This window comes from Drepanopeziza brunnea, assembly GCF_022702325.1.
Source record: "Drepanopeziza brunnea f. sp. 'multigermtubi' strain 214-2 chromosome Unknown ctg1, whole genome shotgun sequence".
NCBI lineage: Eukaryota > Fungi > Ascomycota > Leotiomycetes > Helotiales > Drepanopezizaceae > Drepanopeziza > Drepanopeziza brunnea.
The window spans coordinates 452,412-463,149 of NW_027094064.1; the positions used below are offsets into that span (position 1 = coordinate 452,412).

At 48.4% G+C, this 10,738-nt stretch overlaps 1 protein-coding gene across 1 annotated transcript; it reads left to right on the forward strand.

Annotated features, from left to right (window-relative positions):
* Window positions 1-1,617: 1,617 nt before the first annotated feature.
* L3040_000087 (uncharacterized protein) lies at window positions 1,618-4,503 on the forward strand (the record flags this gene model as incomplete). The annotated part of the gene is made up of 1 exon (XM_007295113.1): window positions 1,618-4,503. The coding sequence occupies one exon, from the start codon at window positions 1,618-1,620 to the stop codon at window positions 4,501-4,503; it is 2,886 nt and encodes a 961-aa protein (XP_007295175.1).
* Between the last annotated feature and the right edge of the window lie 6,235 nt (window positions 4,504-10,738).

Sequence of the window (10,738 nt, forward strand, 5' to 3'; positions counted from 1 at the left end):
GATGGATGGATGAGCCAGGAGTCTGATTCGAGCATTCAACATTGGGGGCGAGGTCTGAGGATGTCTCTCGCGACCTTCACTGCTGGCTGGAGCCAAGAGCATGATAGATAGGTACTTATCCTTATCTGGGATGACGAATGTGGATCCGGCGGCTGGGACAGACAGCGATCGATGGGCTCTGCTTCGGAAGCATTTCATGGTTGGTAGATGCAGTTATTGGACAGACAGCGGTTGATAGAGAATGTCATGGGAGGCGCACACGGTTTTTATAGTCCTTCTTAGGAGACGGATGACGGAGACATTCGTGTATCGATTAGGTAGGGCAGTCGGGTCGCTACGTATGAAAAGTAAGTGGGATGGATAGCTTAGCAATGAAAGCTTTCATTGGACTCTTGGCTGTAGCGAGCGCTAAATTCTAAAATTGGAAAAACGCAGCGAATGAACTCGGGTCTGGAATTCCTTTTTGATCGCCAGGTAATTCCAGCTGGACCTGGGCCTACCTAGGTACGGTACCTGGCGGCAAGGCACTCAAAAATGTTAGTCGGCATACCATACGGACACACTTACAAGAATCTCAGCGCATCTCTCTTTCCGACCTATACTTTATACAATATAACACAAGTACAGATGTGGTATCGCAGAGCAATGCGGTATCCCGCGACCTCGTGTCCTTGACTGTGATGAGACGGTGTTCACGCGCTATTATTCAACGAACGACTGGAGATATCCTTTTTTCGGATCGCTATATCGTAGATGTGAATGTCTGCAACTGGGCCTCTGCCCTTTCTTAGATATCTTCTCTTTTGGTCCATTTCTGTTTTAAATTATTGTTGTCGAGGCACGCATGTATGACCAACCTGACGATTAAAGCCCCACGCTGTTCTTCTTATAATCGTAATATTCAATCGAGCTTTATTCTCAGTGGGGAGGCCGATGGCGTTTGTGCCCGGAAGTGGAAAGTTGCAAAGCAGCTGGATATTGAGCGGCAACTTGCTTAAGAGTCCTCGGTAAGCGTTCAGGTCTAGCCGCCGAGAATAATCAGTAAGCGAGCCGACGATCACTGACGGAGTCATGCATGAAATACTTCTCGGCTTCTTAGCTAGAATTTCAAAGGTGATAGATAACAAGGCATCATACGGGCCGGAGCTACCGACTTTATATTATAAACTTGCACCGGACGCAAGACTACAACCACCAAAGAGACCAAAGACATAGCTGATTCTTGTTTATTTGCGCTGCAGTGAACGTGAATTGCTTTAGGGATCTCGGGTCTCGACGTCATGTTGATTGGTAAGCGGATCTCCGGCAGATCTTCCCGGGGAAGGCTGCGGGCCGGGGCTGCGACGACTGACTGCAGCTCCAATCAACAAGTATCAAAGCACCAACAACAAATTCACACTTCGTGTTACCGCGAATTCAAGTCAAGTCAGTTAGTTGACCGCCCAACACCAACAAAAAAATGACTTTCTTCTCTCTCCCTCAAAGCTACTCCATGTCCTGATCCACTCTCGAATGACTTCTAATACTTGATCTTGAAGAGCTGTTTAAAGCTCAACGAACATCATCAACCAGCTCTCGAGCTTCAGCCCCAGATAGACAAACATCAGAACAACCACGATGAACCGCCACGAAGCAGGTCAGAGCCGTGAGGCTCTCCTGCAGTCCGACGGACATGGCAATAGAATACCACCAACAAAGCCCCTCGATGATGCCTACCATTCAGAAAGCGATTCGGACCTCGATGCCACTGAAATCTTCGATAAAGATTCTCTCAATGAACCACCCCTCGAGTTCGCATCCTCTGCCTACGCACCCAGCTTGCAGCTTGCGCGAATTCGGAAGACGTTTGTCCGCCGCTCGAAATGCTTCCTGATTGTAATGGCTGTGTTGCTTGTGTTCTGGTCGGTGCTGGCTGCTGGAGGCTTCTGGCTCTACAAGAAGACGCCTCTGGATGGACAGTCTCCACCCTGGTATCCTACGCCTCCAGGGGGAACTGTATCGCAATGGGCCGAGAGCTACAGAAAGGCAGAAGCGTTGGTCAGCAAGATGACTTTGCCTGAGAAGGTCAACATCACCACAGGTACGGGCTGGTCGATGGGATTGGCCGTAGGAAATACTGGCCCTGCAAGCCACGTTGGCTTCCCAGGTTTGGCTCTACAAGACGGTCCTCTGGGATTGAGGTTCGCGGACAACGCTACCGCATTTCCAGCCGGGATCACAGTTGGCGCAACATTCAACAAGGAGCTGATGTACTTACGAGGCAAAGCACATGGAGAAGAAGCACGTTTGAAGGGCGTCAACGTACTGCTGGGACCGTGTGTTGGACCTCTCGGCAGAATGCCTGCTGGTGGCCGAAATTGGGAAGGCTTCGGAGCAGACCCCGTTCTCCAAGGAATTGCTGCCGCTGAGACGATCCGGGGCATCCAAGAAGAGGGCGTCATGGCTACAATCAAGCACTTTGTCGGCAACGAGCAGGAACATTTCCGACAATCATGGGAGTGGGGTCTTCCGAATGCCATGTCTTCCAATATGGATGACCGAACACTCCATGAGATGTATGGATGGCCATTCCAAGATGCGATCAAGGCTGGCGTTGCCAGTGTTATGTGCAGCTACCAGATGCTCAACAATTCGTACTCATGCGGTAATTCGAAACTGCTGAACGGAATCCTCAAGGACGAGCTAGGTTTCCAGGGGTTTGTTCAAAGCGATTGGCTCGCACAAAGAAGTGGCGTGGCAAGCGCTCTTGCTGGATTGGACATGTCTATGCCAGGAGATGGTTTGAGATGGGGTCAAGGAAACTCACTCTGGGGCCCAGAACTCAGCAAGTCTATTTTGAATGGGTCTCTACCAGTATCCAGACTGAACGACATGGTAACACGTGTTGTTGCTTCCTGGTACCAGCTAGGTCAGGATGACAAGAGTAAGTTTGACGGAGAAGGCATCAACTTCTCATCATGGACCAGTGATCAGATGGGCCCTATCAACCCCGGAAGTGCGGACGACAAAGACCTGAAACTCGTAAACAAATACGTCAACGTTCAAGGAAATCACTCCATCATCGCCCGGAAAGTCGCAACAGAAGGCACAGTCCTTGTCAAGAACGAAGGCCACATTCTTCCTCTCAGTAAAGACGGATGGCCCACTGAAGAGCATGGCATGAAAATGCGCATTGGTATTTTTGGTGACGATTCTGGTTCTGGGAAGGGTCCCAACGCATGTGTTGATCGTGGTTGTAACTCCGGCACTCTAGGTTCCGGATGGGGATCTGGGGCTGTAGATTTCCCATATCTCATCACTCCAGCATCTGCATTGAAGGAGGCCTTCAACAAGGATCGAGTCTACGTTACCGACTTCCCGACAAACAGCCCTCCTCTCAAAATATCCCCTGAGATATTGACGAATCAAGATTTCTGCATCGTTTTCGCTAATGCGGATTCGGGCGAAGGTTACATGTCGCGTGAAGGAATTAATGGCGATAGAAACGACCTCTTCCTCCATAAAAGCGGCGATGAACTAGTTACGTCTGTAGCCGACGGCTGTGGCGGCGGAAAGGGACTCACGATTGTAGTCATCCACTCTGTCGGCCCTGTCGTCGTCGAGCAATGGATCCACCATCCACGAATCAGAGGTCTCATCATGGCGAATCTCCCAGGTCAAGAGAGCGGAAATGCCATTGCAGACATCATCACTGGTGTCGAAAATCCAAGTGGAAAACTGCCGTACACCGTTGGCAAGTCTCTGGACGATTACGGCCCTGGAGCCAAAATTCTGTATTATGCCAATGGCGTTATCCCACAGCAGAATTTCGATGAGGGCCTCTACATCGATTATCGTCATTTTGACAAATTCGGCGTGGAGCCAACTTTCCCATTTGGATTTGGCCTCTCCTACACGACATTTACCTACTCCAACCTGGTAGTCACTAAGGTCCGCGAGAAATCACTTCTCCCCTCCCCCCGACCATCTGGAATCACCCCTCCGAAATTTGACGACACAATCCCCGATCCCTCGCAAGCCCTCTTCCCTAGCAACTTCCGCAAGCTCTCCAAGTTTGTCTACCCATACATCACCGCCCTCTCCGAAATCAAGCAAGGCAAATACCCCTATCCGGACGGCTACGATGTCACCCAAACCCCTTCTCAAGCTGGCGGCGACGAAGGCGGGAACCCCGACTTGTGGAAAGTATACGCCAATGTCTCCGTAGACATCACCAACACGGGCCCTGTGGCCGGCAAGGAGGTCGTGCAGGTGTACATATCTTTCGACGACGTACTCCTCGGGGAAGGCGTCACAGTGGACTTCCCGGTCAAGGTGTTGAGGCAGTTTGAGAAGATACACTTGGAGACGAATCAGACAAAGACTGTGGAGTTCGGGCTTACGAGACGAGATATGAGTTTCTGGGATGAGGTGCGGCAGAATTGGGTCATGCCTACCAAGGGCAATATTACGATCCGCGTCGGTTCGAGCTCAAGGGACTTGAGGCTTACTGGATTTTATTAGCGGGTAGCTGGGACTTTGGATAGGGTGGCGCAGAATCGGGGGATGGGAGTTTTTCATGGTACGGCCGATCTGGGTGAGATCGAGGGGAGGGCGCTTCGCATGATATTCTAAAAGTGGAGATGACGGTTTTTTGTTTTCCTCTTTCTCTCATTGCAAGCTGCGAAGAAGCGAAATTTACATTTCTACAGTAGGTAGGTTCTGGAAGAGCGGAAAAACAAGACTTTTGTTGCATATTAATCATTACCAATCAAAATGTCCCGGGAAGCTTTCAGGAGTCTCAAGTTTCGGCCTCAGCTTTCGAAAGTTGGCATCGAGTTCCGAATATGCTCCATATTCATATCCACATCCACATCTACTCCCATCCAATTCAATATACTACGTAAGCTCTCTGCTACACCACCGGCTCTGCCAGGCATGGTCCCTGGTATCCCCGTGTCATGGGTGACTTTTCCTTGCCAGGAGTGCGCGTGCGGTGCCGTTTGACCTCGCCTCTTGCTATTACGGTACGGTACTGCGTTGCTTAGTAGTTGTTGTTGTGGTTGTTGTGGAAGTTGTCGTATCTCTTTCCGTCGAACGGGTAGCAAGGCGAAGCCTGCCGCCCCCCCCCCCCCCCCCCCCCCCCCCCCCATATGGGGGTCCGGCGACGTGCTAAGCCAAGGAGTCACGGTACGTTCGTTCGTTCGTTCGTTCCATACCAGAAGGCCCCAGCAAGCGATTCTTCCGAGTGCTTTTCCGCGCGAGCTCCTGTCGTCTGCGCCCTTGCCCTACGGATGCCGGATGGGGATGGATCACAGGGAGGGAAAAGCTCTCGTCACTCTCGTCAGGGAGGGGAGGGGAGGGGAAAGCTACAGAGGAGAGTCAGGCGGGTAACAGACTGCTGGGGCCGGCTTGGAGCGTGGCTGTTGCGAGTCCGGGTCCGGGTCCGGGTCGCGTGGCGACTCGTAAGTATCGAGGCCGGACCGGAGTCGGTGGAAATTTAAAAGTGGTAGGTGGTAGGTGGTAGGGAGTGGGTAGAGTGTAGGCTGGATGGAGCTGTGTTCGTCTCCGGGCCTATCATCACCTACCCGCTTGCCGCTTTTTGCTCGCCGCTCTGCTCTCTCTCTCTCTCTCTCTCTTATTGTCGATTCGGGGTTGGGATGATATATATCACTTACTTACTTACTCACTTACTTACTTACTCACTTACCGGCCTGGATGGAGAGCTTGCCTTTTGTTTCTCTCTCTCTCTCTCTCTCTCTCTCTCTGTGTGTGTGTTGAGTTTGTTTGTCTGTTTGGCTGTGGAGGTTGGAAGTTTGGAAGTTTGGGACTTTTGAAGAGAGATGGGATGGGGGAGGTAGGAGGGGGAAGAGACCTGGTCTGAAGGCCCAAGTCTACCGGTACCTACAGCGATAGAGAGAGAGCGCCGGTGGTCTCGAAATCCTCACCACGTACTCCGTTCAGTAAATAGGTACGGCTACTGTTCTCCCGAGCTCACATCTCGGGTTGGGGAGCAGGCGGAAGGAAGCATATCCCTATCAACCAACGCATCGCAAGTCGTCTGTCTCATCTTTGCAACTCCGGAAGCTAAGGCAGAGAGAGAGGAGGTTTCCGGGATGAGCTCGAGGTTGGCGAGGGGAGGTCGTGGTGACAGGAGGTGTGTATGGATTCTGTTTCCTCTCGGAGTCGCCCAGAGTAAACCACGTAGAAAAGCTACACAGCAAGAAACCACGATGACGCGCGCCCGAAATCGGACTTTGCAGCCTCAGGCGGGCGTCTAGGTAGTACGGTAGGTTCGGTAGGTAGATCGGGCACGGGGAGCACGAGATCCTTCGAACCGGTGAGACGTGAGAGTGGAAAACCTGGACATCGGTTCCTCGATGCTGAGATTGAATACGGTGCTGCTACTACGTGCTGCGTAGATGCGATTTGTTTCTTCTCTTTCCGTCGCGGAACTCTCTCGGGTTTGGTTGCGAGGGTTCTGTTGCGTTCGCGATGCTGAGGATGTCGGTCGTCCGGGGGGCTTTAGCTTCAGCTGATGTTTGCTCTGGCTTTTGTTTCGTAGCTTTGGGTTTTATATATGCTACGGTTTGGATTGCTGGAGTATTTTAGATAAAGAGACCTATTCAACCCCCTGGGTCGCACTTCGTTCGCCCTGACCCCCCACACGTGGGTGGGGGGCCAGGTTTGTTTGGTTTTTTTGGGGGGGGGTTTGGTTTTTTGAAGTGTCTGATGGCCTGAGGCAGTTGAGGCACTTGGGCTATGGTGTTACTTAACACCAAGGTACACCAGGTGATTACCTTAAAGGAAGGTAGGGCGTTATTTAAACCGTCAGCTGACAATCCGATGACGGTCTCTTTACAAGACGGTTCCCAGAGCTTAGCATAGTTAATGGATCAATCACCTTAGGCCAATACTTACGATTGAATAGAATTAAAAAACAAAAGTTTCAATTTATTTAAATCGTAGCTAAAATGAAACTACTCTAATCGATTGAACCGTCTTTTATAAAAGTAAAAGCTCTTCGTTTCGCATAAAAGCCGTTTGAAGACCGTTTTCGGGCGTTTCAAACCCATCTTAAGACCGTCCTATAGCCATCTTAAGGTCGTCCTCGAACTTTCAACCGTCTCGGAGAAGTTAGATTAGTAAGCAAATAATAAAATATGATTATCAGCTCCCCCTCCTTTCTACTGCCTACTACAAGTACTACGTCCCAGGCGTAAGTATTACCCCTCAAGGGTAGGGCAACCAGGGGTTTAAAGTGGAAACTAAACTTTTGAAGCACCCTCGAGGGGTAATAGTAGTACGTAGTACTTAGGCCTGTACCGTGGGTACTTACCCTTTGCCACCCCCTTGTAGACGAGGCCTGGTGCATCGATCTCGTCGGGTAAACTTTTATTGAATCGATCGATTCCGACTACTTAGATGAATCTTTAAGCGTTAATATACAAGCCGTAGCAGCGATATCAAGAAACATCTTAGCATAGCTATTATTGAATTATCAGTAAAACGATTCCATTTGAAAAACAGTTTTTATTTACAACTCTATTTTTTTAAAAAATAGTTATCGAACTATTACAAATTTTCAAAAAGAGCTTATTAATAAACCTATTTTAAAAATCCGAACGGGGACTGCTATAAGACGGCTACCTATAGGACGGTCTTTTTCAATACCCGTAGTACGTAGTATTCAGGAGAGAGATGGAACGCTAGCCGTTTAGCGTACTTGGCAAAGAAGGGGGATCAATAGTTACGCCGCTCCGGGTACAACGACATGCGTTCCCCCCATTGAATTGCTTTTTTCGCGACTATACTTTTGCTATAAATACTACTTATTTTCAATCAATTATAAAGCAAGAAAATATTACTAGAGAATGCAGCATTGTCCGTAAGTATCGTATAATGAGGCAAGCTCAAACAGGAAACTACGATTAACTTTTTTTAAATGTTTCTTGCGATCGCAACGGCGATTCCGGACTCTTCGATCTATACCCTTCGCTTATATACTCTTTTTAGCGTCATTCCATCGTTTGCGAGTAGCAAGGCGGTCTCGCTTCGGGCAGCCGGGCAATAGGATTTACTTGAGCGATCTTGTGAAAATAAAGAAATACGTAGTAGTATTACGTCGACCTTACGCTCCTTAAGTCTAAATACTTTCGAGCATATAATAGGAGGACGAAGTGTATAAGCTGCAAGAGGATTGTTGTAGGCGTCTTCTTCAGCTTGATAATAGGCTAATGTCCTAGGCTTTTTCCCAGGCCGTGGTCGAGGAGCGCGCTCTTTGTATAGAGAAGCATTTGGAGTATTTCATGAATGAGATTCTTGCAGAGGTGGTAATTCAGGGCCGAATTTTCGTTCGCAACCATAATTTCAAGGAGTTACTACTACCGGTATTATGACGTTAAAGGATGCAAATAGCAAGTTCGGAGTATTCAGAGCAAATACTACTAGGTATCACGTTAAAGGACACTTAGGATGTTGATATGCGGCCGCTTTTCGGAGCGGCGTAACTATTGATCCCCCTGTTTGCCAAGTACGCTAAACGGCTAGCGTTCCATCTCTCTCCTGAATTACTTCGTACTACGGTAGGACGGCTATAAGACGGTCTTTTTCAATAGGACGATTTATTAGCTAAGCCGTTCTTGAATAAAGCTTAATACTGAATTTAAGCGTTTTAATAACCGCCTTTAATAAAAGAGGGTCAGAGGACCGCTGAAATGACACCCTACCTGCCTTTAAGGTACCTAGTCTTTGATATCACAAAGCTTTCATAGTCCGTGCGCCCACGGTGAGCGTGCGAGCGCTCGCTCATATTAAGTCCTCCGTACTTACAGTAAAAGCGGTGCGCCCTACGATACGTATCGTTCCCCACGCTCGATCACTACCTTCCGTATCCGTCGCATTTATCCCTCCTTGGCGGTGTCGATGGGCGCGGCCAAACGGTTTTGATATTAATCCGACTCCGTAGGCAGTATCTGGCTAACAGCCAAACGCTTTTTATTTGAATCCGGATCCGTAAGCAGTAACTGACTGACTAACAGCCAGTGACCTCGAAACCGCTGCTCAAATTCCACCTCTCCCCCTCATCTTCCGCTTTTGTTTGTACGGATATGCCACTTTCGTCGAGCCCTGTCCCGCAGTAGGAATAACCAGATCAGAGCCTACGAGTGGTTGCATTAAGTATTAGAGGTGTTGGATCGCCGGTAGCGAACGTTCGCGACTTCGTATCACTAGCGTGCAGCGCACGTACTACGTACGTAGCTTCTTGCAATTGCAAAACCATGAGTAAAAATGGTACTTGATTTCTGGGTCGATTATTTCCCATGCCTCGAAGAAAGTGGAGTTGTATTTCTCATGCCTCAACCCACTTTTTGAGTGGGCCCGCCTAGCCAAATCTACTCGCTGCTTTATACAAGAAAATTTTTTCGATATCAGCTTAAGAATCAATCCCAAAAGATACGCTGACCGCGCAACCAACGGTCTTGTATAACGAACACGATCAAAGCATGTATGTTTTCCTTACCACACCGATACCGTAGCTTCTTCAGTTCGAACGTCTTAATTACAACGAGCGCGCTACTTGCATGTATCGTTAAAGTAGCATACGTATCTTACATGAGTCTTTTCGCTATTCGGACATTTAAGCTCTTATCGCTCGTAGATAGCCTAATTAAGTACTGCGTCTTTAAAAGCTTTCAGATTATAAAATACATCGCTTTATTAAATTGAAACAAGTTTCTCTTAAGAATCTTTAAGAAATGGATCTGTATTTATATCAGAATCGAGTGTACCGAAGCCGAGGTCGTTAAATGTAGCGTCCGAAAATTGTAATAAAGCATCCAAAGCAGCGTCGGTAGTAAGGATTTCCGCTATTATAGCTAAACAAAACGCGATAATAATACTAGAATTGCAATTGTATAGAATTTTAGTATAAGCGGCATTACTGAAAAAATTTTCTTGTATAGAGCAGCGAGTAGATTTAGCTAAGCGGGCCCACTCAAAAAAAGGGTTGAGGCATAGGAAATACAACTCCACTTTCTTCGAGGCATGGGAAATAATCGACCTGATTTCTGTGTGTCCCTAAGGTTCAGGGGAGCTGACTCCTTCTATACGATTAGAAGGAGTTACATGCACTAGCTATATACTACGTAACAGTGTTTATAACGAAGTTGGGGTTCCCTTGAGTGTAGATCACGCTAAGCGAGGTATGCTCATCCGTGCCTGAGATACCCGAACCTACCACATCACCCCCAACTACTACGTACTTCGGGTCGATATTGATGTACCGACAAGTGGATTCGAAATTGTTTCTTGGAAATCGGATTTATAAAGGCAATGATTGGTTTCCACTGTTTACTTGTACCTAGCGGGATTTTCTGGAGAGCATTGCTTAGCGAGCGAACGTGGACAAATACGACTACTACCTACCTCCCAGGCGTAATAATTACCACCTGAGGAGTTTTAAGCTTTTGAGCCTCCCTCAGGCGCTACTTGTTCGGGGGGGAAGGGGGGGAGGGAGTACGTTCAGTGATCACCGGTATCCTGGGTCCAGATGTTATCGTTATCATACTCCCCCTCCCATGAATACTGCTACTTAACATGTGGAAAGGTAGTAAGTAGTAGTATGTTTACTTTCGCACGGGCTCTTACTGTACCTGGGCCTAAACCACCACCGCTCTACTCTGTAAGTCATAGGGGGGAGTATGAGTGCGATCCATGGAGCTAATTATGCTTTCCACATGTACAGTATTCATGGGAG